The 24,112-nt window shown below is 41.5% G+C and overlaps 1 protein-coding gene across 1 annotated transcript; it reads right to left on the reverse strand.

Moving 5' to 3' along the window:
* Nucleotides 1-248: 248 nt before the first annotated feature.
* SRSF12 (serine and arginine rich splicing factor 12) lies at nt 249-22,349 on the reverse strand. The gene is made up of 5 exons (XM_025381998.1): nt 22,190-22,349; nt 11,479-11,597; nt 9,766-9,873; nt 9,458-9,599; nt 249-3,213 (listed from the first exon to the last, which is right to left on the reverse strand). The coding sequence occupies exons 1-5, from the start codon at nt 22,252-22,254 to the stop codon at nt 2,844-2,846; spliced, it is 804 nt and encodes a 267-aa protein (XP_025237783.1). The 5' UTR covers nt 22,255-22,349; the 3' UTR covers nt 249-2,843.
* Between the last annotated feature and the right edge of the window lie 1,763 nt (nt 22,350-24,112).

The raw sequence follows: 24,112 nt of genomic DNA on the forward strand, positions 1-24,112 counted from the left end.
TCCAAAAAAAATTTCAGCAAATTCCCCTTTTATCTGTTAACACCGAAAAATGTCAGCTGCTATACAGAAATTATTTGTTCATTATTCCTGGGAAAAAGCAAGCAAGCAGCTCTCATGGCAGTCTTTATTTTCTATGACCCTAACTTATCCTCTATGATCCTGAATAAATGGTAGGTAGTACCCCTGCACTAAACTTGGGAAGTACTTAAATAAGTATAGTCACTTTAAAAGAACTGATCACAGATGTCTAAAATTAAAACATTTATTCATAAACAAAGTATCTCTCGTAAATGGGCCAAGAAACAATTCTAAGACAAAAGTGAACCCTAGAATATAGATATTCCCAGAAGACAATTTTCCAAGATACCTAGCCAAACAATTTTCACTTAGTCACAAAAGTAATTTTCATCGAAGCCTACAGTCATTTCTTTTTCTAATTCTGTTCTCTCATTTCTTTCTAAGCATGATCTTAATAAAGCATATACCTGTCAAAGACTTCTCTTTGCAAAAGACACGGGAACGGCAGTCAGGAAGAGGACTTCGAAGCCCAGTCACTCTACTGATCCGAAGTTTATGGCTGTGTGTAACTTAGCCTCTCTGCATCTGTTTCCTTGTCTGCAGTGGTGTTAGGTTGGTGCAAAAGTAACTGCAGGATATTTACCTTATGAGAGTGTTGATGGTTAAATACATGAGTGAATAACTTAAAACATATAGAACAGTGCCAAGCATGTACTAAATGCTCAAGAGTTTGAGCTGTTATCATTCCAGCTTTTTCAACAAACCAAATGGTATCCTCCTAAGCAGCCTAGGGATTACAATGACAAACCTAGTCAGAGGTAAATCAAAGGATTAAATATGTTCGGGAATATAGAAATCAATTTGTGAATACATAGTAAAGATACTGTAATCAATCCCTAGTTATTTTTCACAATAGTACCTAGTTATTATTTTTATAGATAAAGGGGTCTTGCTATGTTGCCCAGGCTGGTCTCAAACTCCTGGGCTCAAACAATTCTCCTGCCTTGGCCTCCCAAAGTGCTAGGATTACTGGTGTGAGCCACTGTGCCCAGCCCCTAGTTTTTAAAATGATTTAAGTGTATGATCCCAAACATTTTGAAAAGACTAAAAATTACTATCAATATTTGTCTTACTCATTCTTCAGATTATCCTTTAGATATTCAGTAGTGCCACATAATTTTATAACTAAATTTTATTATAGCTGAATACTTCAAAGAGTTGTGGTTTTGAAATAAATTTTGCTATGATTAGAGAAAATCTATTCAGAAAGTAAAATATACATTAATTTATGGCACTTGTCCAAATATTACCAGCATACAAATTATTGTGTAAAGTTGTTTCTTACATATGGGATCTAATAAGCAAAGAAAAATGGAATTTGTATTCAAAACAAATAGAAGCAACACTGGCTCCTATATACTAAAAATATAAGACAGATTTTTTTCTTAAATACTCTGGATACAAATACTAACTATATGTGTTGAGAACTTTTAAGTTTTCATAAGTCGCAAAGTATACAAGTAGAGTTCTATAAATATATCCCCTATAATAATCATATGCAAAATCATTCTATCACAAATACTACCAAAATCCTTTGAAAAACATAAACTACAACACATTTTCAAAGAAATTATTAGTTATAACAACTACAAAAGCAATAAATATCAACAAAGTTATTTGGCTGTCAGAAATGAAGGGCAGTATAATGTAAAATTCAAATAATACGAAATTGTTTTTTGAAGATGTAGTCTTGAGTTTCTTCTTCTTTTTTTTAAGTTTTAGAGACAGGGTTTCACCATGTTGCCCAGGCTGGTCTCAAACTCCTGGCCTCAAGCAGTCCGCCCGCCTCAACCTCCCAAAGTGCTGGGATTACAGGAGTGAACCACCACACTTGGCCAAGTTTCTTAATACAAGGTACTAAACACTCTTTCAAAAATAGTAAGACTTATTCTATATCATTTAAAGTTGAGCAAGAACTCTAAAAAGAAAAAATTAACAGCAGATGAAAAGTAGGTATGTGGAAATAATGGTATGAAATATGATTTTATACAAAATGTACCACTCTTTAAATGTGTAAGGCTTAAAATGAATATTTTTGGATTGTGAGTGTTGCTCAGCCTAATTTTTAAAGAATTAGTCTCAAACCATTCAAAATCCAGTATTTCTCAAAAGTTTTGATATGACTAATGTGGACATGGTACAGGATGCAATTTCATGTCAACTTACCTATACTGTTCTACCCAATAAAATTATAACCTTTGAGCTTAGGAGAGAATGTATCTTTTGAATGTTTGATCTCTATATAAATTCTACTTTTTGGAACGTCAGAATTTTGTAATATGAACTAATATCCACCAGGAATTGGCCCAAGTTTAAACAGAAGACACAAAAGAGACATAGGTGTCAAACAGCTTAAGTCTGCTCTATGCAATTATACAGTCATAGTTACTTTTTACATGAAAGTGCTTTAAAGTCAAAAATATTTGTGTAAAAGGTATTATTAATAGTACTAATCAATTCTATCCAAGTAGAAGTTTAAAAATTAGTTCCAGTTTACTCATTTCCCTTGAAAAGTACCCTTCTGCCACAATGTAAATAAAAAATGGTCCATAAAATGGTGACATTAGACAAATCATAATTTGTAGCGCAGGCCCTTTAAATGGAGACCAAATTTTTATTAATCCAAAGCTAGAGATTTTATTTCTTCCATATGCCCAAAGTAATATCAACTCGCATTTTCTGTATGCCTTAAAGAATTTTTATTTAACATAATGAGAGTTTAATAACTTATATTAAAGACTGCGTGGTGCTCTTTCTGTTGCTGTTCACCAACTGTTTTTATGACGGTAACTTCGAGATCTGGAATGTGACCGAAAATGAGAATGCTTTGCTGTTTGTACTTTAGTTTCAGAATTGGTATACCCTTTGGGAGATTTACATGGGGATCTTGCTATTGAGTCAGAATGTCTTCCATGTGATCTTGATTTTGTTCCTGAGCTAGTCTGCTTTTGAGGTGAACTTGACTGTGATTTTCCTATTGACTTGGACCTTTTTTGTAAGGACTTGGACCTTGACCGTCCTCTAGAGCCAAAATTCCTTCTTGGAGTTCTTGACTGCCTTGCTGAGGTAGACCGCCTTGGTAATGATTTGGAACGAGATTTAGACTGGCTATAAGAAAATCGCCTGTGTCGAGACCTGCAAACATCCATAATGTTAGAGCATATATTTCACACAAAATAAGAGATCAGGAAAGAACACTTTGAGGAACTTACATACTTTACATAGCATTAGTTATATTTTTACTAGATAAGCTAAAAAATTTCTCATTTTATTATGCATGCTTTTGGTTCAAACATAAGTAACAAGTTTGTAATATTTGTTATACTAGAATACATAGCCAAAAATTTTTACTTTGCTAGACGTATATTATAGGGATCAGTTCTGAAGAATGCACTGCATATTTAGTCTGGGTTATACAGCTCTTAAAAGGTACAAAAATCTGAAGAAAAAAAGATTAAAAAATCAATTACTTACAGTTCAAATAATGCTTATAAAAATAAAAATCTAGATGCAGGACTTTTGGGTCCTGCCATGACAGAACAGCTTGTATTAGACTAATCTTCCCGTATAAAACAGCCATATATATATATACACATATATATATTTTTTTGAGACGGAGTTTCGCTTTTGTTGCCCAGGCTAGAGTGCAATGGCACGATCGCAGCTCACCACAACCTCCGCCTCCCAGGTTTGAGCAATTCTCTCAGCCTCTGGAGTAGCTGGGATTACAGGCATGTGCCACCACACCCAGCTAATTTTGTATTTTTAGTAGAGATGGGGGTCAGGCTGGTCTCGAACTCCTGACCTCAGGTGATCCCCCTGCCTTGGCCTCCTAAAGTGCTAGGATTACAGGTGTGAGCCACCATGCCTGGCCGAAAACAGCTATATTGAAAAGCTACACAACACTTATAAAACAACTGTTCAAAGGCACTGGAGGATAATCAATACAAGCAGGAAGAACCTGAGGGATTACAAGCCTTGGCTCTTATTACTAAGACAATTTTTCATTAGCCGGGCATGGTGGCGGGCACCTGTTGTCCCAGCTACTTGGGATGCTGAAGCAGGAGAATGGCAGAACCCAGGAGGCGGAGGTTGCAGTGAGCCGAGATCGCACCACTGCACTCCAGCCTGGGTGACAGAGCGAGACTCCGTCTCATAAATAAATAAATAAATACATAAATAAATAAAACCATTTTTCAAATGACAGCATGCAGGAGTTGAGCCCAACCAGAAAATGGCTTTTTGACTAAGCTGAAGAGAGAAAAGTTAGAATTCAGGGCTACCAAAATGGGTGGGATATGAGAGGCAAAAACTCTAGAGATGAGTGAATTAGAGATCAAAAAGTACCTCTAAAATTTGCCTACAAATTCTCCTTAAATCACTGGCCATCTTCTAAGTTGTGTGTGTATGGGAAGAGATTCCAAGGGGCCAGCAAAAAACTGGAATTCAGAAATTCAAGAAATGAGCTGAAATTTTTTTCAGACACATGGTGCTGGGGAGAGAGATTAGAGTCCAAACTCCCAAAAGGTCAATGAGGAACATTAGGCAACAACCCAGAAGGGCTACATTCTAGAGGCAAGGGCCATGCCCTAGGAATAAATACAAAGCCAAAACGAGCAGCTTTAACAACGCCCAAAACCAAGCCTTAAGATCAAAGTGATCCGCCAGTACTCTGCCTGCTAGAAAAAAAAAACTATCTTTGGAGGATGATAATGTCATGCAGAGCCTCTACAATTTTTTGTCCATGTCCAACATGCTATTTTAAAAAATTATGAGGAAGGAAAAAAAAAACAGGCAAGAATAACTAAAAACTAAGGAAAATGAAAGGCAAAAGAATCATTCCCAAAGTGATTTGGATATTGGCATCATCAAACAGGAATTTAAAAAATTACTATGAATAATATGTTCAAGAAAATAAGAGGAAAAGACAAAACAGATAAAAAGATAGTTTCAGTGGAAAACTAGAATCTATAAAAAGAAACAAATAGACATTTAAAACTAAAGATATATGATATCTGAAATTAAAATGTCATTAGATGGTCTTAACAGCAATCTGGATTGGATATAGCAGAAGAAATAATGAACTAGGCTGGGTTCAGTGGCTCACGCCTGTAATCTCACTTTGGGAGGCCAAGGCAAGTGGATCACCTGAGGTCAGGAGTTCAAGAGCAGCCTGACTAACACGGTGAAACCCCATCTCTACTAAAAATACAAAAATTAGCTGGCCGTGGTGGCGCATGCCTGTAATCCCAGCTACTTGGGAGGCTGAGGCAGGAGAATCACTTGAACCTGGGAGGCAGAAGTTGCAGTGAGCCGAGATCGCACCATTGCACTCCAACCTGGGCAACAAGAGAAAACCTCCAAGTCAAAGAAAAGAAAAGAAAAGAAATAGTTAATTAAAATATCATTAGAAAAACATCCTACTGAAATACAATGCAACAAAAGGAATTTTAAGAAATCCACAGAAGAACACAACAGATGTATAGCATACAGTCACACAGGCAAGAGGAAAGACTGAGTAAGGTAGAAGCAATATTTGAAGAGATAATGGCATAGAATTTTACAAAACTAACAAAAAGCATTAACTCACAATTTCAAAAAGCTCAATAAACCCACGTAGACAAAGAAAACTACACTAGGCACATCACAGTGAAACTGATGAAAACCAAAGTCAAAGAAAAATCTGAAAACTGGCGGGGTACAGTGGCTCATGCCTGTAATCCCAGCACTTTGGGAGACTGAGGCGGGCGGATCACCTGAGGTCAGGAGTTCCAGACCAGCCTGGCCAACATGCAGAAGCTCCGCCTCTACTAAAAATATAAAAATTAGCTGGGTGTGGTAGTGGGAGGCTGAGGCAGGAGAATCGCTTGAATCTGGGAGGCGGAGGTTGCAGTGAGGCAAGATTGTGCCACTGCACTCCAGCCCCGGTGACAGACTGACACTGTCTCAAAAAAAAAAAAAAAAAATCTGAAAACCTTGCCAGAGAATGAAAGACAAATTACCTTCAAAGGAGCAATCATAAGACTGACAACTGACTATGGATATCAGAAAAACAATGGAATGACATTTTTAAAGAGAAAAATAAAATCACTGCCAATATAGAATTCGATCCTCAACAAAAATATTTCTCACAAACGAGTATTAAAGATGTTTTCAGACAAAAGCTGAGAGAATTCACTATCAGCAGATGCATACTACAAGAAATACTAAATATTCACTGCCCTGGTACTTCCTGGTGAGCTGAAAGAGGAAAAAAAGAAATACTAAATATTTTTTAGACTGAAGAAAAATGATACTAGATAGTAACATTGAACTAGATGAAGAAATTTAAAAAGCTTTCTTTGGAAAATGATAACACCATGCAGAGCCTCTTTAATTTTTTGTTTTGTTTGTTTCTGAGACAGAGCCTTGCTCTGTCACTCAAGCTGGAGTGCAGTGGGGCAAGCATGGCTCACTGCAACCTCTGTCTCCCGGGTTCAAGCGATTCTCCTGCCTCAACCTCCCAAGTAGCTGGGATTACAGGCACATGCCACCATACCTGGCCAATTTTTGTACTTTTCGCAGAGACGGGGTTTCGCCATGTTGGCCAGGCTTGTCTGACCTCAAGTGATCCACCTGCCTCAGCCTCCCAAAGTGCTGCGATGACAGGCATGAGCCACTGCACCTGGCCTCTCTTGAATTTTTTATTATATATTTATACTGAAAATATACTGATGTAGAATATATTCTGGAATAAATTCACAGTCTTTTAGAAATTAAATTTCATTCATTTTGTAGACGGCTGTAGGAAGCAAAATGAAGAAAATGTCCTTGAAAAAAAATCCTAACATAGTAAAAGAAGGATGCTATAATATATTTGGACTAAAGAAAAGGGAGTTGAGGAGCAATTTTGACATTGTTAGGAACATTTAGAGTTCTAACATACACATTCCTTGATATAAAGTTAACAAAGATTTATGGAATACCTTTTTTTTACATTCATTCATTCATTCAGTCATTCATTTATTGTGAGACACAGTCTTCCTCTCTTGCCCAGGTTGGAGTGTGGTGATGCAATCATGGCTCACTGCAGCCTTGACCTACTGGGGTCAAGGAGTCCTCACACCTCAGTCCACCCTCTCTCTCCCTCCCTCCCAGTAGCTGGAACAGGTGTGTGCCACCACACCCGGCTAATTTTTTTTAGTTTGTTTTGTAGACATGGGGGTCTCATTATGTTGCCCAGGCTGGTCTCTTGAATTCCTGGACTGATCTTACCCTGGCCTCCCAGAGTGCTGGGATCACAGGTGTGAGCCACTGCACCTGGCCATAATACAATTTTTAAAGTGAGAAAAACTGGGGTCAGGGAGGTTAAGCAATGGTCTTATAACAAGTACAAAGCAGAATAGCATTGTCCTGAAAGATGTGGTCCTTCTATCCCTGATACTCCATAATGACTTTAGACAGTCAAGTATTATACTTTACTTCTACTAGAAGGCAGAAAATGATATGAATATTCACCTTATTTAAATCGAGCAAGAGAAAAAAACTGGTTCACTAAGGCTGTAATGCATTTAGAAAAATCAACTTAAATTATTTATTTTTTATTTTTTTTTTTGAGACAGAGTCTTGCTTTGTCACCCAGGCTGGAGAGCAGTGGAGCAATCTCAGCTCACTGAAACCTCCGCCTCCCAGGTTCAAGCGATTCTCCTGCCTCAGCCTCCCAAGTAGCTGGGATTACAGGCGTGTGCCACCACACCTAGCTAAGTTTTGTATTTTTAGTATACACAGGGTTTTGCCATGTTGGCCAAACTAGTCTCGAACTCCTGACCTCAGGTGATCTGCCTGCCGTGGCCTCCCAAAGTGCTGGGATTACAGGCATGAGCCACTGTGCCGACGCTGAATTTTTAGTAGAGAGAGGATTTCAACATATTGCTCAGGATGGTCTTGAACTCCTGACCTCAAGTAATCCACCCGCCTTGGCCTCCCAAAGTGCTGGGATTCAGGCATGAGCCACCATGCCTGGTTCATATAATTAATTGCTGTTGTGATAAACTGGCTAGCAAAATAAATAACTTGAAAATACCTTTTCCCCTCCCCCCAAATTACTATTTAATATGTCTTCTTCAAAATATCTTTTCCCCTCCCCCAAAATTACTATTTAATATGTCTTCTTCAATACTTGGAATTTATTCTTGATAACTTATCTTTTATAAGTACATTGATTTACATTAACTTTAGTCAATCACCTTTCACAAGCGATTTTATTATATTTCTTTTTTTTTTTTGTAGAGATGGGGTCTCACCATGTTGGCCAGGCTAGTCTCAAACTCCTGGCCTCAAGTGATGCTCTCACCTCAGCCTCCCAAAGTGCTGAGAATACTGCACCTGTACGTTTTATTCTATTTCTTCCACATTTAAACATTTTTAAAGTTAAAGATAACAAACTGTTGGGCACATTTAGGAAAATTTTATTTATCTAAAACTTATCACCTTGTTTTTTTTTTTTTGAGACAGAGTCTCGCTCTGTTGCTCAGGCTGGAGTGCAGTGGTGTGATCTCGACTCACTGCAACCTCCGCCTCCCAGGTTCAAAAGATTCTCCTGGCTCAGCCTCCTGAGTAGCTGGGGTTATAGGCGTGTGGCTACCACACCCAGCTAATTTTTGTATTTTTAGTAGAGACAGGGTTTCATCATGTTGTTCGGTTTGGTCTTGAACTCCTGACCTCGTGATCTGCCTGCCTCACCCTCCCAAAGTGCTGGGATCACAAGTGTGAGCCACCGCACCCGGCTGAGTATGTATTTTTTTTTACTTTTTGTTTTCTGCTCACTATATATTATCTTCTCATGTAAAAAGATAAAGTTAAGTCTGTAACTTTAACATAAGAATTAATCCCATAAACCCAAGTTAAATAACAATATATGATAAATAGAGAAGAGTGTTATCTTTTAACAAAAATTGATTATGTTCATACATTAAGCAAAATGACTCAGCTGGACTGTTTATAAAAACTTTAAAATATTTTCCAGGCTGGGAACAGCGGCTCATACCTGTAATCCTAGCATTTTGGGAGGCTGAGGTGGGAGGATTACTTGAGCCAAGGAATTTAAGACCAGCCTGGGCAACATAGCGAGACCTGCGATCTCTACAAAAAATAAAAAAATTAGCCCGGTGTGGTGGTGTACACCTGCACCACAGCAGGTAGTACCTGCTACTTGGGGTGCTGGAACATAAAGAAAATTGCTTGAGTCTGGGAGGTCAAGGCTATAGTGGGCCATGATCGCGCACCACTGCACTCCGGCCTGGGAAACAGTAAGACCCTATCAAAAAACATATATATTTATATATATTTCCTAGAAAAAGTAGAAAATGAAGTTTTTGGTCCTCTTGTATTTTGTACTCACTCTTTAAGGCTGTCTGACCGCCTCCTATTTCTTCCCCATGAAGAACTTCTACTTCGAGTTCTTCTTTGGCTGGGGCTTCTTGATCTCCTGTGATCACTTGGAGAACAAGGATGACGTTCTTTTGATTTCATTTGGCCTGGTGCTGGAACATAAAGAACAAGACTTATGACATAATTTGTTACCTAAACACCACAGTAACAAACACTCAACTAGTAATCATTTACTGAAAGAATTTTAAATTAGAAAATGAGTCATCACTGAAACTCATTCTGCTGAATAGATAAAATCTGGCATTCAGTCACACTTACTTTTGCGATCACCTTGTGCAAACTGTATTTCAATTTGACGGCCACATACCCACTTTCTATTGAGGTTATAAAGAGCGTCTTCAGCATCTCGAACATCTTCAAATATGACTAGCTGTTAAGGACACTTTGAACATGAGATATCAAGTAAACATATTTTAAAAGTATTATTTACATATGAAATGAAATTAATATGAAAATCAAGTTCAAGTTATTAAGCTCACATCTTCAATATAATATGAATAATCAGAAAAAAAAACTTTCACTTTTTCTCATGAAAACAAATGACCCATTATGATTTAGAGGAGTGAGTCTAAAAATAAAAAGAACAAAACAAATATGTAACTGTACTTTTAGTGTCTACAATAGTGTGGCTGCAGTATGCATGTATAATTTGAAAACAAGAAAACCAAAAAAAAAAGTCCAAATTTGGCTAGCATTATAAAATTACAAACTGTTTAGGACTCACTCCCTTCTTTCAGATAAAGGATCCATCAGGTTTTTCACTGAATATCAGCATGAAGAAGCCTTTATTCTGAAATTAAAATTACTCTTTCATTAAAAGGCTTTTAAATTCGACATTTAAGAGACATTACTTATAAACAAAATTGCACATATACAAGTGAGTTAAAACAAAAAACTGATTTAGTCCTTTCAAAATGGTATCTACTCTTGAACCTACCACTTCAAACATTTATTTTGTTTTTGTTTTTTGAGATGGAGTTTCCCTCATCACCCAGGCTGGAGTGCAATGGTGTGATCTCAGCTCACTGCAACCTCTGCCTCCCAGGTTCAAGAGATTCTCCTGCCTCAGCCTCCCAAGTAGCTGGGATTGCAGGTGCCCACCACCACACCCTGCTAATTTTTGTATTTTTAATAGAGACGGGGTTTTGCCATGTTGGTCAGGCTGGTCTCAAACTCCTGACCTGAGGGGATCCACCCACCTCAGCCTCCCCAAATGCTGGGATTACAGGTGTGAGCCACCACACCCGGCCAAACATTTATGTTTTTACTACTTGGGATATAAATATAAAAGAAACATAAGAACAATCTGTAAATATCTGGAATTACATATACTGGTTTGTAATATCCCACTGAACTTCCTTACGTATATGAATTATATAATATTAAATCTAACTATAATGGAAATTAGCTATATAAAAATAAATAACTTTTTTTAGGAGGTTGTTCACTGGTTTAATTAAAAAAATAACAAACAGAAAAAGCTCAAGATACGCAATATAAAACGAGACTGGCAATTACCTCAATGTCACTTGATCTTGAACCTTGACCTTTACTCTTTAAGGCTTGCAAGATGGACTTTACAAGAGACGCAGAACCAACAAAATCAGACTTGGCTTTGACTCTGGAACTCTGAGTAAATGTAGGAAAGCCGAAGTCTCAACCTGGTGTTGGCTTTGTCTTTTGCTTGATAAAGACTTCCCCTCTTCCAGGTCTTTATATCTGTGTCCACCCTCCCTCTTTACTCCTTGATGCTTGAACTTTAGGTGCCTTTTGTCTCGCCTGCTGGGTTTATGCTTGGATTCTAGCTAACAAGTTGGTTCAAACTGGGGGGTGCTTGCCAGCTACTGTGGACTGCTTTAGATCTTCTGAGATAAAGAAATAAACACATTTAATTAGGCAATATTAATCTCGTAACATATGCTACTGAATACATATACGTATAAGCACGCATATACAGTATTTCACATGCACACAATAAAGGATATTGAACATAAGCAAATCCTCTTGGGCGGCGAGTGTAGAAGTCAAGTGGAATGTAAACGTCTACTATAGGGCCATATCGACCAAACTCACGGCGCAAGTCCTCAGGCCTGAAGTGTTTTAGAAATAAGGCAAAGAAATATGAATAGCTGGATTAAAATATTTTGCCTACAGAAATCCTCTTGAAACCTTCAAAAGAAAGAACATCATCTAGACCAGCATTATCTAAAATTGTTTTTTGTAAGAATCATGCAGGTTTTGAAAGAAAGGGGAAAAAAGGAAAAAAAAATTCTCAGGCCAGGCGAAGTGGCTCACACCTGTAATCCCAGCACTTTGGGGGACCAACGTATGTGGATCACTTGAACCCAGGAGTTCAAGACCAGCCTGGGCAACATGGTGAAATCCTATCTCTACAAAAAAATACAAAAATCAGCCAGGTGTGGTAGCATGTGCCTGTAGTCCCAGCTACTCGGGAGGCTGAGGTGGGAGAATCACCTGAGTGTGAGGAGGTTGAAGCTGCAGTCAGCCAAGATCACACCACTGCACTCCATCCATCCTGGGTGGCAGTGAGACCCTGTCTTTAAAAAAAAAAAAAAAAAGAAAACACCAAAAAACCTCCCCAGATTCTCACACCTCTCTTAGAGGTTCTGATTCAGGAAGTCTGGATTAGAGGCTGGAAATCTGTATCTTTACAAGCACTCTAGGTGGTTGTTACACTTAATTTCCAGAAACACTGACCCAGGATATCCACCTCGGAAAGTTATTATAAGATCTAATAAGTAATTGTTGCACTAAGAACACATTCATTTTGCCTCACTTTAATTTCATGTTTATGTTAATCTTGTTTTCAGATAGCAAGCATTAGATTCTAAAGAAGTCCTAAAATTATTTATCAGGGTTTAAAGAAAAATGGATGTTTTAATATTAAACATAAAACAAAGTAACTACTGTATTCCCAAATTTGATAGGTATTTCGAGCCTGCTATATGCCTTCTAGTGTGATTAGGAACTTCAGAAGGGATACCAAAAAAAATTAAATAGCATGATATTCATCTTCATGGAGCTACAATTTAACTGAAGAGACAAAATATTTAGCAATAATAGCTAACAGTTACAGTGCATTTATATATTAGCCACTGTTCACCTTACAACCACTTAATTCTTACAACTTCCCTGTGGTTATTTACAGATGATATAGACAAATTACGGGTGATACAAACAGATTTCAGGTTATTTACAGGTGATACAGGCAGATTACAGGTGACACAGACAGATTAACCCTTCTAAGGTCACTGAGCCAGCAAGTGACAGAGCTAGAAATCAAATTTTCAGTCTCACACTGGTGCATCTTAACCACTATACCCTACTGCTTCATGGTGCTATCATAGGGATTCAGCATCAAGCTATGATCATACAATGTGGCTTGGGAGAAATAAAGATTCAAAGATGACTAAGAAGCTTTGAACTTGGACAAACGGAAAAAAGATGGTGTCAGTGACAAAAACTAGAAGAGAGCTAGATCAAAGAGGAAGAAAAGAGGCAAAAGCAACTTTCAGGTTTAGAAATGCAAAATTTGAGGTGATGGTAGAACATCGATAAGAGTTCTATAAGCAACAGAAAATTGTGATTATATGCATTATATTAATTAGTGTGTATTAACATAATTATTAGAAGCCAGTGATTAAGGCTAGAGATGGGGATCTAGAAATTATTACATATAAGACTCAACAAAAATTGACTAAGCATCCGCTATATGCCAGTAGCTCAGTCAATATTATGACATACTTTTATTTCATTTAATACTAATAGAACATGTTTGTTTTTACTATTAGTTTTTGAGGACAGTGACAACGTCTTTTTCTTTCACTTATTCAGAATTCAGCAAATACTTATTGAACATCTACTATGTGCCAGGCTCTAGGAATATGAGAAACAAGAAAAACACAATTCCTGCTCCCACTGACCATGGAGTGGTATAAAGGGTCTCGACCTCTCCTGAGTCCTGTAATCATCTGTGAAGGGATGTTACAGACATAGGCACTCCAACCTGATGCATTAACTCTGGACCTAATTAGTATTTTCCTTAGTGAGGCCCAGTTATGTTTTATTTTTTCAGGATTTCATAGGCAATTCTGAGACTGAAGGTTGAGAATCACTGCTAAAGTAGGTGTCTTCACCAGCGTATCTCTGTACCTAATGTAGCTGCTGGGCACACGGTAGGTACTCAATACACATCTGCCTACCAATGAATAAAGAATACATTACTGTTACCATTTAAGAGTTAAGGAGACTGAAGGTGAGAGAAGTTACCTTGCCCAGCGATCTACACAGCCAGTAGCAGAGCTAGGATTCAAATGAAGGTCTTCTAAGACAACAAATCCCATCAACCAAATGTAGTGGCTAAGAGGAAACGGACCACAGATAATATAAAGAAGGAGGCTGGAGCACTGTGTGCCAAAGAGGTCTGGAGTCCTGGAAGCCAAGGGTGATGGGAGTTGGATGGAACAGGTCTTTTCAAAAGAGCCAATTCCCATTCACTGTCTTCACTCCCTCACCTGTTAGCTGTTGTTTTGTTTTCATTTATTTTTGTACTTTTGGTATGATCTACTTCAACATTCAAAAAAGTACAGAGAATAATAAACACCGATGTATCTACCAACAAGATTTATTTTCTGGCCGGGCCAGCTGCCTCACGCCTGTAATCCCAGCACTTTAGGAGGCCGAGGCGGGCGGGTCAGGAGACCGAGAACATCCTGGCTAACACGGTGAAACACCGTCTCTACTAAGAATACAAAAAATTAGCCGGGCGTGGTGGTGGGCACCTGTAGTCCCAGCTACTCAGGAGGCTGAGGCAGGAGAAAGGCGTGAACCCGGGAGGCGGAGCTTGCAGTGAGCTGAGATCGCGTCACTGCACTCCAGCCTGGGTGACAGAGCAAGGCTTTGTCTCAAAAAAATAAAAATAAAAATAAAAAAATTATTTTCTCAGTATTTGACATACTTGCCATAATTTTCAGTATTTTTTAAAGAAATATTACATCCTTCTGTTACCAATGGAGGGTCTTGACTATGAGTCCTCCAGGTTCTTGGCATTTTTAATGAAGAATTGGACAAAATGCACAAAGCAATGAAAAAATGAAGCAATGAAAGCCAGATATACTGAAATGAAAAGATACTCCACAGAGTAGGAGCAGGCTCAAGCAAGCTCAAGTGCATCAGTTACAGAACTTTCTAGGGTTTAAATACCCTCTAAGGTTTTCCATTGGTTACTTGGTTACACCCTATGTAAATGAAGACTTGGCCCACCACCAGTCTGGTGGAGGGAGGCGACCAATCAGAGGCTGAAGCAAAGCTACAAAGTTACACATGAAGACTTGGCCTGGGACCAGTCTGATTGGTTGCAGGAGGGGACCAGTCAGAGGTACTTTCCATTTTTTATCTGTAATACAACGCAAAGGGAGTAGCCTCTGATCCTTTTGTTACTTGGGTGTAGAGAGGTGGAGTTCTCCTTTTGATTCCGTTCTAGGAAGTCAGTGTGAATCAGCCTTAGGTTCCCTGCCTCCAGACCCTATTCTCCTGTTTCAGTATCACTAGCAGAGAAATTGGTAGGCTGGAGGGTATGCCTATCTCAGCTTCACTACATGTTCTTCAGAGTGGCCTAACCAACTTACATTTCCAAAAACATGTGTTAGAATTCCCACTGTTGCCCAGGCATGGCGGCTGACACCTGCAATACCAGCAGTTTGGGAGGCCAAGGTGGGAGAACTGCTTGAGCACAGGCGTTCAAGATCAGCCTGAGCAACATAGTGAGACCCCATCTCTACAAAAAAATTTTAAAAAATTAGCTGGGCGTGGTGGCTATAATCCCAGCTACTCAGGAGGCTGAGGAAGAAGGATGACTTGAGCTCAGGAGTTTGAGACTGCAGTGAGCTATGATCATGCCACTGCACTCCGGTCTGGGAGACAGGGTGAGACCTGTTTTGTCTTTTTTTTTTGGAGATGGAGTCTTGCTTTGTCACCCAGGCTGGAGTGCTGTGGCGCAATCTCGGCTCACTGCAGCCTCAACCTCCCAAGTAGCTGGGATTACAGGCATGTGCCACCACACCCAGTTCATTCTATTATTAGTAGAGATGGGATTTTGTTATGTTGGCTTTTAAAATTCCTCTTGAAAATATGTTGTAGTTTTTGGTGCACAGCGTTCTGCATGTTTTTTGTTAACTGTTTTCCTAAGTATGCCTTTTGATGCTATGGTAAATGCAATTTTTAAATTGTCATTGTTTTCAATTGTTTGCTGTTAATATACAGAAATAAAGGTTTTGTAAATTTACCTTATATCCTCGTAACTTACTAAACTTACTAGTTCTAGCAGTTTTTTTGTTCATTCCCTAGTATTTTCTATGTAAACAAATATGTCACCTAAGAATGGTTACTTATATCTTTCCAATTTTTGTATTTTATATCTTTTTCTTGCCTTGTTGCACTGGTTAGGACCTGCAATAAAATGTTGGAGGTTGTAAGAGTGGCATTCTTTTCTTGTTCCTGATTCTACAAGGAAAGCATTGTCTTTCATCATTAAGTATGATGTTAGCCATGTTTTCTATAGATGACATTCATTATGTTAAGAAGTTCTCTTCTATTCCTAGTTTGCTCACACTTTCTGTTTTTTTTGTTTTTGTTTTTGGAGACAGGGTCTCAGATCTCACTCTGTCACCTAGACTGGAGTTCCATTAATACACTATATTTGACATTAAAAAATTATTCCTTTATACACTACAAAAGCAAAGATATTATTTTTCCTAAGCCACATCTTGTTTCACCAGTGAAAAGAAACACAACACAAATTTTAAAACTTATGTATTTTGATACCAAGTCTCACTCTGTTGCCCAGGCTGGAGTGCAAGGGCGTGATCTTGGCTCATTGCAACCTCCTCCTCCCCGGTTCAAGAGATTCTCGTGACTCAGCCTGCCTGGGATCCTCAGGTGAACCGCCCACCTCGGCCTCCTAAAAGTCCTGGAATTACAGGCATGAGCCACCTCTCCCAGCCTAAAACTTATTTTTAAAATTTCTTCAGTTCTTGTGTTCAATTTCATTTCTGTCAAATTTTACACTAATTCACAAAGCCTTTTAGTGTCTTCTGCTTTTAATTTTCTAAAAATTGATTTTGTTTTAAAACATTCCTAGTAAATAAAATTTGAAAAATATTTGAAAAAAGAGGAAAATTAAGTCCTACTGTCCAAATGAATTTCTTTCTAGTCTCATTTTCTTTTCTTTCTTTCTCTTTTTTTAGAGACAGGGTCTTACTCTGTTGCCCAGGCTGCAGTGCAGTGGTGCAATCATAGCTTGCTCTAACCTTGAACTCCAGTACCTAGGACTACAGGTACACATCACCATGCCCGGCTAACTTTTTTTTTGTAGAGATGAGGTCTTGCTATGTTGCCCAGGCTGGCCTTGAACTCCTGTCCTGAAGGGATCCTCCTGCCTTTGCCTCCCAAAGCACTGGGATTACAAGCATAAGCCACTGAGCCTAGCCCTAGTCTCATTTTCCATATATAGTTTTTCCTTTTTTCATTTTTTAATATAGTTATGCACCACATAACAATGTTTCAGTCAATGATGAACCATATATATCATAGTGGCCCCATAATCTTATAACAAAGCTGTCCTAGACAGGTGTACCTTTTAAAAAATCTCGTACACCATATTTTTAGTGTCTTTTCTGTTTAGATACATGTAGGTAAATGTCTTACAATTGCCTACAGTATTCAGTATTGTAACATGCTATACAGGTATGTAGCCTAGAAGCAACAGGCCTTACCACATAGCCTAGGTGTGTAGCTGGCTTTACTATGTAGTAGGTTTGGGTTTGTACAACAACAGTATCACTAAATGGATTTGTCAAAACCTGTCTCTGTCCTTAACTGATGCATGACTGTAATTGAAATCATGCTGTGTATATAATTTTACATGTGTTTTATTTAACATTTTACCCCAATGATTTTTTTTTTTTTTTTTTTTTTGAGACACAATTTCACTTTGTCACCCAGGCTGGAGTGCACTGGCCAGTATTGGCTCACTGCAACCTCTGCCTCCCAGGTTCAAGCGATTCTTCTGCCTCAGCTTCCCTAGTAGCCGGGACTACAGGCAAGTGCCACCACGCCCAGCTAATTTTTGTATTTTTAGTAGACACAGGGTTTCACCATATTGGCCAGGCTGGTCTCGAACTCCTGACCCCGTGATCTGCCCACCTTGGCCTCCCAAAGTGCTGGGATTACAGGTGTGAGACACCACGCCTGGCCCAATTTTTTCTATTAATAGTAGAGATGGCATTTCACTATGTTAGCCAGGCTTGTCTCGAACTCCTGACCTCAAGTGATCCACGCGCCTCGGCCTCCCAAAGTGCTGGGATTATAGATGTGAGCCACTGTGCCAGGCCCCAAAGATTCTGTTTATAAGCACACTAAATGTTAAAGGCTATTTATTTAATTATTTTTGAGACAGAGTCTCACTCTCACCCCTGGAGTGCAGTAGTGCAATCTTGACTCACTGCAGCCTTGACCACCTGGGCTCAGGCGATCCTCCTATGTCAGCCTCTCAAGTAGTTTGACGACATGTGCGCACTACCACACCTGGCTAATTTTTTAATTTTTTGGTGAGACAGGGTTTTGCCATGTTTCCCTGGCTGGTTTCAAACTCCTGAGCTTAAGTGATCCACCCGCCTCAGCCTCCAAAAGTGCTGGGATTACAGGCATGAGCCACTGTGCCCTAACTTAAAAGCTAATTTAAAACGTGTTTACATGTCACATTGCTAACTTATACCGTATACCACTTTGTACTAAAAAGTTAATATGATTACATGTGATGATTCTAACTTCATATCATCACTCACCTGCTATTCGATCTTAGGCAAAATACTTAACCTAAACGTTGGTTTCTCATCTGTAAAATGGGGTTAATAAAGAACATATGGCCAGGCACAGTGGTTCACGCCTGTAATCCCAGCACTATGGGAGGCCGAGGTGGGCAGATTATCTGACGTCAAGAGTTCGAGACAAGCCTGGCCAACATGATGAAATCCCGTCTCTACTAAAAATACAAAAATTAGCCAGGCATGGTGACACACGTCTATAATCCTGGCTACTCGGGAGGCTAAGGCAGGAGAATTGCTTGAGCCCAGGAGGTGGAGGTTGCAGTGAGCCGAGACTGTGCCACTGCACTCCAGCCTGGCTGACAGAGCAAAACTCTGTCTGAAAACAAAACAAAACAAAACAAAAAAAACACCATACATTATAGGGTTACTGCGAAAATTTAATATATGTAAGGTTTTTAGTATGGCACCTAGTACACAGTGAGTATTCAACAAATGTTAGAGATTATTTCATTCATGCAATATAATCTTGTAGATTTTGATTGTATGCCAGTGGCAGAGCTTAAAAAAAAAAAAAGTGAAAAAATGGAAAAGGAAATCTGTAAATCTCAACTATCAGTCTCAATCACTCATTGGTGAATGAAGTACATAGATCAGAGATCAGGTGTCACCTGCAGATGTGTTTTATTTGGCCCACACGACGTTTAAACATTTAAAACAATGTGTATAAACATGAAATTGCCAATATTTTACTGCTTTTATTTTTTATTTTTAGTTTTTGAGACAGAGTCTTACCCAGGCTGGAGTGCAATGGTACGATCTCGGCTCACTGCAACCTCCACCTCCCAGGTTCAAGCGATTCTCCTGCCTCAGCCTCCAGTAGCTGGGATTGCAGGTGTGCACCACCACGCTCAGCGAATTTTTTGTATCTTTAGTAGAGCCTCAGTCTCCCGAGTAGCTGGGATTGCAGGCGTGCACCACCACGCTCAGCGAATTTTTTGTATCTTTAGTAGAGACGGGGTTTTACCATGTTGGCCAGACTGGTCTTGAACTCCTAAACTCGTGATCCACCCGCCTCAGCCTCCCAAAGTGCTGGGATTACAGTGTGAGCCACCGTGCCCGGCCACAGCTTTTATTTTTTTAAACTTTCTAAAGGTCTCTCTGCTCCAGGCTGGAGTGCAGTGGTGTGATCATAGTTCACTGTAACCTTCACCTACCAGGCTCAAGTGAGCCTCTAACCTCAGCTTTCCCAGTAATTGGGATTACAGGTGTCATACACCAGGCTATATTTTACAGCTTTATTTATTTTTTGAGACAGAGTCTCACTCTGTTGCTCTGGCTGGAGTGCAGTGGCCTGATCCTGGCTCACTGCCAACCTCCACCTCTGGCGTTCAAGCAATTCTCGTGCCTCAGTCTCCTGAGTAGCTGGGATTACAGATGCCAGCCACCATGCCTGGCTAATTTTTGTATTTTAGTAGAGACGAGGTTTCACCAGGTAGGCCAGGCTGGTCTCGAACCCCTGGCTTCAAGTGATTCGCCCACCTCAGTCGCCTAAAGTGCTGGGATTACAGGTGTGAGCCATCGCACCCAGCCTTATATTTTACAGCTTTCAAATCTACAAATGGGATTTTCTTTCTTTTTTTTTTTTTTTGAGACGGAGTCCTCGCTCTGTCTCCCAGGCTGGAGTGCAGCGGCGCAATCTCGGCTCACTGCAAGCTCCACCTCCCGGGTTCACACTTCTCCTGCCTCGGCCTTCCAAGCAGCTGGTAATACGGGCGCCCGCCACCACGCCTGGCTAATGTTTTGTATTTTTAGTACAGACAGGGTTTCACCGTGCTAACCAGGATGGTTTCCGTCTCCTGACCTCATGATCCCCCCGCCTCAGCCTCCCAAAGTGCTGGGATTACAGGCGTGAGCCACCGCACGCGGCCACGAATGGGATTTTCATATGATTCAACTTAATGCTAACATCTAAAGACTGAGTTTACACATACAAAATCCAGATTTCTGATTTCTCTTTAAAACTAGGAAGATATGTTAACAGTAAGTCCAGATGTCTACATGGCAGCTGTCAGCTGGAGCCGAGGCAGATGCTGCTCCTTTTAGATGGCATATTTCCTTTTCTATTTGCTATTCTATTTCTATTTGATAGTCCACACCATCCTACTGTGCCTTATAACCTGGCAGCCTCACTCGTTTATATTACCCTGGCTGGCCCCTGTGAACCATTAGAATTGGAAACCTCTGATTTTTCTATAGACACCCTGAAAAGGCTTGATGCTTATTCCGTTTTCAAGTTGTCTGTTCAACTGCGAAGTTTTTAAATTCTGCCCAAATCATGAATTTTGTTCGTGTTTTCTATGTAATATATTGATAAACAGGCTGAGAGAAGAAATGTAAACAAGGCACCTTTTAGATGTTAACTAAGATATATTAATCACAGCATATAGTTGTGATACGTGTACTTGAGGTGATCAAATAAAAAATACTTGGCCGGGCACAGTGGCTCACGCCTGTAATCTCAGCGCTTTGGGAGGCCGAGGTGTGCGGATCACTTGAGGTCAGGAGTTGGAGACCAGACTGGCCAACATGACGGAACCTCGTCACTACTAAAAATACAAAAATTAGCCGTGTGTGGTGGCATATGCCTGTAATCCCATCTACTTGGGAGGCTGAGGCAGGAGAATCGCTTGAACCCAGGAGGCAGAGGTTGCAGCGAACCAAGATGGGGCCATTGCACTCCAGCCTGGGGGACAAGAGCGAGACTTCGTCTAAAATAAAATAAAATAAAATAAATAACTAAAAAATAAAAAATACGTAACATTTATTTACTTCTCAAAGGTAAATTATAATACTTATCTCAGATGACTATGGAGTCAAGAGCTCCATATATCTGTACCTGTCTAGTCAGTCCCAGGTAAATCACTACAACGCTTAGCTTCCGCTCTCCCTTATATACAATAAAACAGTACTGCATAGGTAGAAAGGTTGAGGGAAGTAAATGAAGTAAGCCCAGTAAAATGAAAATGTCTATTAACACAGTTCCCTCTCCCCTGCCCCCAATTTCTCCAGCTCCATTAAGGAAGGAAGTGCTATATGAAGAAGTCATTCCTTAATATGTGTTCAGACACTCTGTAGACAGAATTCTCCAAAGACGGGTAGGGCATCAGGATCAACCAGGTGAGTCTACCCTCAAGCCATTAAAAAGGGTGTTAATACTAGACTCAGAACTTTAAAAGAAAAACGCACCGATCTCATTCATTGAAGTTATTTTTTGTGTGCAGAATAAAATTGTGTGAATAAAATGCAAGCAGCACCGTCTGTAAGTAGACCACAACCGGGGGAAAGAAACTGTAAGGCCCGAGTACGCATTATGGTACACTACGTTCTCACCAGCTCCAATTCCTCTTCATCTAGGAGGGTTGGACGCGCGGTTTTATCAGGGCACGGCGACAAAGGGGCTGAAACGCGGGCACTCGCTGGAGCGCAAACCCTCCCGGCTCGAAGCGGGGAGAGATCGGGGCTCCGGAGAGGAGCGCCCCGTGCCCCACGGCCCGCCGGCTGCGGCGCTGAGGCGCGGAAAGCGGCGCGGGCCCGGCAAGCGATGTGCGCAGCGCCGGGGCTGAAAGCTGGCCGAGAGGGCGGAGGCGCGAGTCCCGCCCAGGCCGCGGAATAGTCCGCGGGCTCACACCTCCCCCGGGGAGGCGCCTCCGCCGGCAGCGCAGCCTAGGCCCGCGGGGAGGCTCCGCGCAGCCCCGCCGGGCCTCGGCCGGGCTCCGCGGCGCGGCCGTTACCCCGCCCCTCCTCCGAGCCCCCAACCTGCAGCCGCGGCCGTTCACCTGGTGGCATCCGCGACGTTCCTGATGAACAGGGAGGTGTTGGGGGGCCTCGTGTAGCGAGACATGACCGCTTCCTCCGTTCCCTCCGGGTGTGCCAGCGGCCGCTAGTCTCGCTCAGTCTCCCGCTACCGCCGCTGCCGCCACAGGAGCTCCGCCGGCCCCCGGCGCGACCCCCACCCCTCGGCCTCAGCCCCGCCAGCGCGCAGCCGCAGAGGCCGGCGCAGAGGGGGCGCAGCGCGGCGCCAGCCTGGACGCACGGGCCGGGGGCGGGGGCGGGGCCGGCGCGGCCCGGGGACCGCGGGAATCCCGAAGACAGGAGCGTGGCCGTTCCGAGGCCCTGTGGGATCCGGGTATGGAGGGTCCTGGAGTGCGACGGGATTTGGGGAGGGGGCGGCGGGGGCTAGTGTATGTCAGGAGGGCGGAAGCCAGAGGGGGCTTGGGGCCGCGGCGGGGACGTCGGGGTTTAGAGGACCCAGAGGTGGTGGCGGGGCTGCGGCTGGGCGGAGGTGGGGGCGGTAAGAGCCGCGTTCAACCGCGCCCCCGCCCAACCCCCTGGGCTCTCAGCGCATCGTCCTCAGCCCAGGACTTTGGCAGTTGGTAGGCCGCCTGCCCCTTTGGTCTTGAGCTTTCAGCTTTCCAACTGTGAGGTCTCGGTTTTGTTCGGATTTGTTTTTTAATAGAGACGGGGTCTCGCTGTGTTGCCTAGGTGGTCTCGAACTCCTGGGCTCAAGCCTCTCCTGCCTTGGCCTCCCAAAGTGCTGGGATTACAGGTGTGAGCCACCGCGCCTGGCCTGTTGGATTTTTAAGTATTACATGATTCTTCATCCTTTATTCACTTGGGACATAACACTCAGCTGTGAGTACATTCATTCAAATGTTTATTGAGCGTCTACTATGTACCAGGCACTTAGCGTGGGATATAGCAATGAACAAACAGGTCAAGCCCCGCCCTCAGAGCTTACTTTCTAGAGAGGTGGACAAACGAATGTACAAATGAATACATGATGTAGGAGACAGCAGTTAAAATGCGGGGACAATTAAGCAAAATTTAAATTACCCTCTCCCCATTCCCCCAAAATGTTGTAGCCCATTCCCTTCTAGTTAGACTCTTGTGTTCGCTTTGCTCCTGTGGCCTGCAGGCACAGCCTGTTACTCAGGGCTGGGACTGTAACCAGGCAACTCCTGAGTGTGAAGAGTACCCCTTTTCGCTCTCTGAAGTGGTAGGCTTTGAAGAATACATGTCACGGTCACCCTTCTAGCTCACAGCCCTCCCAGAGGCTGTGGAGGTTCCTCAGTCTGCAGCTGTACTGGAACGGTGGCTGTTCTTTCATTCAGAAGGGATTGCTTTGGCACTGCAGGCACAGGGCTAGACTGGCATCGTGCCTATTCCCCTGGAGCTTAGAATTCGGTAAGGAGGCAGAATCTAACAGTCACACTGGTGAAGATACAGACTATGATACAGGGCTATGAAAAGAACTATATGCTGCTGAGAGCGGGCATTGTGGGATGATGAGCAAGGCTAGAGGGTCACTTATGTTCCCTGAGCAAGTCTTGAAGAGATGGGTAAAGAATGGAGAAGAGTAATTAGTGCAGTGGAACAGCACGTGCAAAGGCTTTGAGGCAATATAGTAAACGAGGCAAAACAGAAGCATGAAGCTGGAGAAGAGTTGGAAAATGAGGCTGGAGAGCAGGCTGGGTTCATAATACAAAAGCTTAGAATGCTCACTATGTATTAGTTTGCTAGGGCTGCCGTAACAAAGCACCACAAATTTGGTGGCCTGAAACCACAGAAATTTATTCTCTTGTACTTCAGGGGCCAGAAGTCTGAAATCCAGGTGTCTGCAGGGCCATAGTCTCTCTGAAGGCACTCGAGGGGAATCCTCTGTTTCTTCTAGTCCCTGGTGGCCACACGCATTTTTTGGC

This window comes from Theropithecus gelada, chromosome 4 (genome assembly GCF_003255815.1).
Source record: "Theropithecus gelada isolate Dixy chromosome 4, Tgel_1.0, whole genome shotgun sequence".
In the NCBI taxonomy this organism is placed as follows: Eukaryota; Metazoa; Chordata; class Mammalia; order Primates; family Cercopithecidae; genus Theropithecus; species Theropithecus gelada.

Coding starts and splice junctions, on each gene's coding strand:
- SRSF12 (XM_025381998.1), bottom strand. CDS start 22,254: ATGTCTCGCTACACGAGGCCCCCCAACACCTCCCTGTTCATCAGGAAC. Junction 9,600..9,765: donor TGCACAAGGTGATCGCAAAA/GTAAGTGTGACT, acceptor TTTATGTTCCAG/CACCAGGCCAAATGAAATCA. Junction 3,214..9,457: donor CGGTCAGACAGCCTTAAAGA/GTGAGTACAAAA, acceptor GGATGTTTGCAG/GTCTCGACACAGGCGATTTT.